This window comes from Propithecus coquereli, unplaced genomic scaffold (genome assembly GCF_000956105.1).
Source record: "Propithecus coquereli isolate 6110/MARCELLA unplaced genomic scaffold, Pcoq_1.0 Scaffold158, whole genome shotgun sequence".
Lineage (NCBI taxonomy): Eukaryota > Metazoa > Chordata > Mammalia > Primates > Indriidae > Propithecus > Propithecus coquereli.
This window is the reverse complement of record NW_012140302.1, coordinates 1,362,058-1,368,015: the sequence shown is the minus strand read 5'-3', so window position 1 is coordinate 1,368,015 and position 5,958 is coordinate 1,362,058. Positions and strand designations below refer to the sequence as shown.

Sequence of the window (5,958 nt, the reverse complement as noted above, 5' to 3'; positions counted from 1 at the left end):
TCGCTCTTGCTCAGGCTGGTCTCGAACTCCTGAGCTCAAACGATCCGCCCGCCTCGGCCTCCCAGAGAGCTAGGATTACAGGCGTGAGCCACCGCGCCAGGCCTATACGATTTAATTTAAGGAACATTTTGCCCCACTGAGGACTTTCTCCCTAGGCTGACACAGAGTTAAGCAATTTTAACTAATAGGAAAAGTGATACAACTAACCCAAAGCATTGCTTTGGGTTTGGGAAACTCATGGGCACGTGACCTACTGAAAACTCAACGGACCGCCCTAAGGTGGGAGTGTGAGGTACTGTGTTTCACAGTGGGTGCCACGATAGGAGACGGAGGATTAGGAAGGCCGACTCACCGAGGAGGAGGGGCTGCTTCGTAGTAGCAGGAAAGGGCTTCCTACTCCTGCAGAGAGCGGAGCAACGCGACCGCGACGCCAGGCTCTGGCTGCAGCGCGCCCTCACGCCTCTCTCCCCACGCAGCCGCCAGCGGGCATAGCACGCATGCTCCACTCGCGCGCTGCTCCGCCACGCTCGGCATGGGCCGCGGTGGGACCCGTAGATGCCATACCGTGCGTGAATTCGCCGTGTGACCCGGAAGGGAGGAAGGCAGCTGCGGAAGAGGCGGGGCCAGGACGGCGGAACTGGCCGCAGGGTCCCAGCAAGGGCTAAGCCAGACAGTGGGAGGTGAGAGGAGAGTCCTGCGCCGATCCAGTCCTCCTACCCCCGTCTCCTCTTTTTTAGCCACTCTTTGTGGGGCTGACGAAGGGAACCATGTCTTGCTGCCTGAGAGCCGCTCGATCCTCAGACTGCACCGCGCTCCCGGATCCTCCCCCCGCCCTCAAACCCCTTCCCTGTGCCGTACTGGCCCCCTCTACTGCCCCACTGGTCTGCATGCTTGGGCCTTACCTTGCTACTTATATTCTGGGCTCATACCTCTGTCCAGACCTCACCCCCACACCTCAGTTTCTTGCTCCTGTTCCAGGCCCACCTTATGCGTCCCTCTGCCCCCTCCTCCAGGCCTGTGGGATTGTTTTACTTCGCCATGCGCTAATCGCATGCCCATTGCTACATTGTTGCTTACGTCCCAGCCTTGCCCCCATGTTAAGTGGACCCCTAGACCCATTGAGGTCCACATCCTTTCCCCCCTTCTTCACTCTTTATTCTATTCTCGTTTTCTGTTCCTGTACTGGAACGTCACTCCTGCCCTGATCCCTATTTCTTCATCTGGGTTTACCGTCCATTCTTATTCTCACTATGCCTGTTGCCCCTACACTGCTTCATATCATGCATATCTTTCCTGGTCATTCCACTCCCATTTATAATCTGGCTTAATAACTTTGCATTTATTTGATGACTCCCCTACTTTCTTCATCTAAGATTATGTTTACTGAGCACTCAGTATGTGCTAGATGCTGTTCTGTCTAGGTGCTTTATATACATGATCTTAAGTTTTACAACAACTTCATGAGGTAGGTATGAATATTATTACCATCTTGCAGAAGAGGAAGCAGGCTCAGAGGTTAAGTAACTTGTCCCAAACTATGCAGATAGTAAGGAAAGAGCCAGAATGCAGAGTCACATTTATCTGACTCTGAAGCCACTATATTGCCTCTCTCCTGGCCTCATTCCCTACCCTTAATCTTATGATAACCGCCTCCATCTCTATCTACCTGACTTAGATCCTTACCATACATATAGCATAAGTGCAGGGTGGGACCTGATCTTTCTTTCCCATAATTTTATCAGATCCGTATGCCCTTCCCCCTTTCACAAGACTCTCAACACACTTTTCCCATCCAGTCATCTGCCCCAGTGTCCTAGCCTCGTGTCATCTCCATTCTTTGTATTTGCTGTGGCCCACCCTTTATGTCTACATTCCAGCTTTACCCAGTTATTTATACTCCCTGTCCTGCCCCTCCCCATCCTACTTCTCCTCACATGTTCTCACCCCACTGCTTCACGTGCTGCTGTCTTTCCTGCTCACCCATGTTATCTTTCTAAGTCTTGATCTGTATCCCTCTGCTGTTCTGCCCAGACTGTCCCATTCAGCTGTCACTCTGTTTATTGTTACCTTGCGTTTTACTCTTCTCATCCTCTTTGTAACCTCTTCCATTTCTTAAACCCCCTCATTTCATTTCCTCACTGTTTTCACCCCATTCTCCTCTTATAAATCCGAAAGTATGTTCAGCTATTCATTTCATCCTATTCTTTGCCTTTCTGTTTGCTTCCTAAATTCCACCATGCAGCTTACCAGTCACCAACCACCCTCTCTGTGTCTCAAAATTTCACCCCTCTCTATGTGGTTTTTTCTCTTCCCATACTGCTTTATCTTTCTCCTTGTGTATCCCGGTAGGTCAGGATGGTAGGGGAACGGCGTGCTGGAGACCTCATGGTGCCCTTAGGGCCCCGACTGCAGGCATATCCTGAAGAACTCGTTCGACAGCGGCCTGGGCATGATGGGCGTCCTGAATACCTGATCCGATGGAGTATTCTGAAGTGTGGGGAAGTGGGCAAAATGGATGTGGAGGAAGGCAAGGCAGAGCACATCCTCATGTGGCTGTCAGCCCCCGAGGTCTACGCCAACTGCCCCATGTTGTTAGGTGAACGGGCACTATCTCAGGGACCTCAGCATGAACCAGCTGGAGGTTCAGGAAGCTTCCCCCGAGAACCAGGAAGCCTGGATGAAGTGGCAATGGGAGAGATGGAGGCTGATGTGCGGGCGCTGGTACGCAGGGCTGCCAGGCAGCTGGCAGAAGGTGGAACCTCAAGTCTCACAGCCGCTGTGCTCCACACCATCCACGTGCTCAGTGCTTATGCCAGCATTGGGCCCCTCACTGGTGTCTTCAGGGAGACAGGAGCCCTGGACCTGCTCATGCACATGTTGTGCAATCCTGAGCCTCAGATCCGTCGGAGTGCAGGCAAAATGCTGCAGGCTCTGGCAGCCCATGATGCTGGTAAGAGACAGCCAGGGGAAGAAGGAAAGCGTTGGAGAGAATGGGGCCACTAGAAGTAAGAACAGAAAGAGATTTCCCAACTCTGTAAGAACACCTAGTATTTGGTGAATATCAGTTCGATGCAAAACAAAAGTAAAGATTTGTAGGCTAGTACAGGTATATAAATAGAAGAAAATGATAGTATCTGATTTACCTGTCCATTCTCAGGGCATTGACAGAGAAGAGAATGGGGTAGATTTGCATTTTCTAAACTGTGGGTTGAGATTTATTAGTTGGTTTTGTAATCAATTTGGTGAGTTACAACCAACATTTTTTAAAAATGTAAAATATCAAGTATGCAGCACTTAGGGTAAATTCTGTAGCATAAAATATATGTTTCCATTATATGTGTGTATGTTTGTACCAGATTACCATGTAAAATGTATTTCTGGGTGTAGGTATCAGTAACAAAGGTTTGAAAGCCTCTGGGGCAGGGCATAGAATCTAGGAAAGGCAGGGAGAAAGTATTGGGGATTGAAGAGAAGATACGGATTGGGTGTGGATTACAGGGAGTCGGGCTCACGTCCTTCTGTCACTGAGCCAGCAAGATGGCATTGAGCAGCACATGGATTTTGACAGCCGCTATACTTTGCTGGAGCTGTTTGCAGAAACTACATCCTCTGAAGAACACTGCATGGCCTTTGAGGGTATTCATCTGCCTCAGGTACTCTGCCAGCTGTGGGGAAAATGCTGTGTACAAGGCCTAAGGCATTATTTCTGAAAACATGGTTCAGGACTGTGTGTCAGCAGCAGAGCCACCTGGGGAGCTTGTTAAAACGAAGGTTCATGCCCTCCTCCCCATTCAGAATTTCTGAGATTAGCACCCAGAAATCTGTGTTTTAAGATACTCCCTGTGTATTTCTTATACAAATCAAAGTTTGAGAACTACAGGCCTGAGAACAAAGCCTTTATATTTTTCTGTAGAGGAGGATATTGGGGGGAAGGGGAGGGGCTAAAACTAGGAAGAGGTGAACCTATGCCAAGGACTGTGTCCTGCAGATCCCAGGAAAGCTGCTCTTCTCCCTGGTGAAGCGCTACCTATGTGTTACTTCCCTGCTGGATCAGCTGAATAACAGTCCAGAGCCAGGAGCAGGAGACCAAAGCTCTCGGTGCCCCACAAGGGAGAAAAGCCGGGGACAGCGGGAGCTGGAGTTCAGTATGGCTGTGGGCAACCTCATTTCAGAGCTGGTGCGGAGCATGGGCTGGGCCCGGAACCTCAGCAAACAGGGCACGCTGCCTCCCCGGCCAATCCGGTCCATCTTTCAGCCCTGCATTTCAGACCCCAGCCTTTTACTCCCCACCATTGTCACCACCCCTAGAAGGCAAGGGTGGGCCTTCCTCCAGCGCTCGGAATTCTCTAGCCGGAGCGGCTATGGAGAATACGTGCAGCAGGTGCTGCAGCCCGGGATGCGAGTGCGGATGCTGGATGATTATGAGGAGATCTGTGCTGGGGAGGAGGGCACCTTCCGGCAGAGCAACAATGGCGTGCCCCCTGTGCAGGTGAGCTATGCACAGTGGTGCGACACTGTTGGGGATCTATTGTAGGGGCTTCTGTTCAGGCCCCCCAAGGAGAAAACCCCCAGGGGAACTGGAATGGTAAAAGGGGGTCAGCATTTGGAGGCGGTGCCATTTGGAAGGCTCAGGAAATCTGGCGGGAGGCAGGGGGGCTGTGAGATCATGGAGAGACTCAGACCCAGGAAGCAGAACTCATATATCAAGATACGTCACTACCACTTCCACCAGTGGCGGAGACTGGTGGGGAGTGTGGGAGCAGAGGCTGTCATGGTTAGGAAGACAGGCAGAGCCCACTCCTGGTAGGGAAAGGAAGCCTTTTACTATATAGAGGTTTTTCCGAGCCTAGCCAGGTGTGTATCTGAGGGTGTGCCCCAGGTATGGGCCTGAGCCTGAGCATATCCTTTCAAGCCTTCACAGGCCAGGACTCAGAGGGCTGAGCCCTCTCTATTTCTCTTTCCTCTTTCTTCTTCCCTCATACCAGGTCTTCTGGAAGTCGAGGGGCCGCACCTACTGGGTGCACTGGCACATGCTGGAGATCCTGGGCCCTGAGGAGCCTACTGAGCGTACAGCTTCAGCAGCTGTGGAGAAGGGAGCAGGGGCTACTGTGTTGGGCACAGGTGAGCCGGAGAGGGGACGTGGATAGCATGTCTCTGGACAGAGGAGTAGTGACTGGGATGAAGTCACTTCTGACCAGGAGCAGCACCAGAGGTTCACAAACTGACTATATTCCTAATAGGTACTGATCTTTCTGTGCCTGTATTCTCAGTATTTCCCTTCTGGGACTGGAAGCCTGTGGATGGGCTCTACTCTTTGCCATACCTTCAGCCTGAGCCTCAGAAGAATGAGGGATTGGGATATTTGACCCAGGCTGAGTGGTGGGAACTGCTTTTCTTCATCAAGAAGTTGGACTTATGTGAACAGCAGCCAATTTTCCAGAATCTACAGGAGAACCTGGATGAGGTATTACAGGCTTGAGATACCTGGGCAGTGGGGGCAGGTTATAGTAGGGTTAGAGGTAGAATTCTCTAGAGGGAGTTCTATTAGAATAGGTATGGGATGCCACTTACAGGGAGGCTGAAGCTAGAGGTTAGAGAGTTGGGGGAGGGTCCTGCTCGGGGAGGAGACAGTACTATGAGGGTCTAGTGTGTAGAAGGTATGAGGGCATGGTGGGGGGTGGCCACCTTTCCATTACTGTCACCAGCACCTTTGTTTCTTCTGCTTGTCCCTGAAATGTATACCCCCCTCTGTTGACAGACCCTATGTGAAAAGGCCCTAGGTGAGATCTCCGTGCCTGTAGAGATGGCTGAGGGTCTGCTGCAGGTTCTCACTAATCGGTTTGAGGGCAGCACCCTCAATGACCTACTCAACTCCCAAATCTACACCAAGTATGGGCTGCTGCATGATGAACTAAGCAGCTCATCTACTTCACGAAGTCAGTCCTATACCCCAGATCC

General features: G+C 51.3%; 1 protein-coding gene across 1 annotated transcript in view; it reads left to right on the top strand.

Annotated features, from left to right (window-relative positions):
- The first annotated feature begins 1,736 nt into the window (after positions 1-1,736).
- CUL9 (cullin 9) overlaps positions 1,737-5,958 on the top strand; it is a 34,034-nt gene continuing 29,812 nt past the window's right edge. The window contains exons 1-6 of the mRNA XM_012640793.1: positions 1,737-2,950; positions 3,499-3,653; positions 3,989-4,489; positions 4,986-5,121; positions 5,271-5,464; positions 5,759-5,954. Of these exons, the coding sequence (XP_012496247.1) occupies positions 2,356-2,950; positions 3,499-3,653; positions 3,989-4,489; positions 4,986-5,121; positions 5,271-5,464; positions 5,759-5,954 (1,777 nt within the window). The 5' untranslated portion in view covers positions 1,737-2,355. The remainder of the gene's footprint in view (positions 2,951-3,498; positions 3,654-3,988; positions 4,490-4,985; positions 5,122-5,270; positions 5,465-5,758; positions 5,955-5,958) is intronic.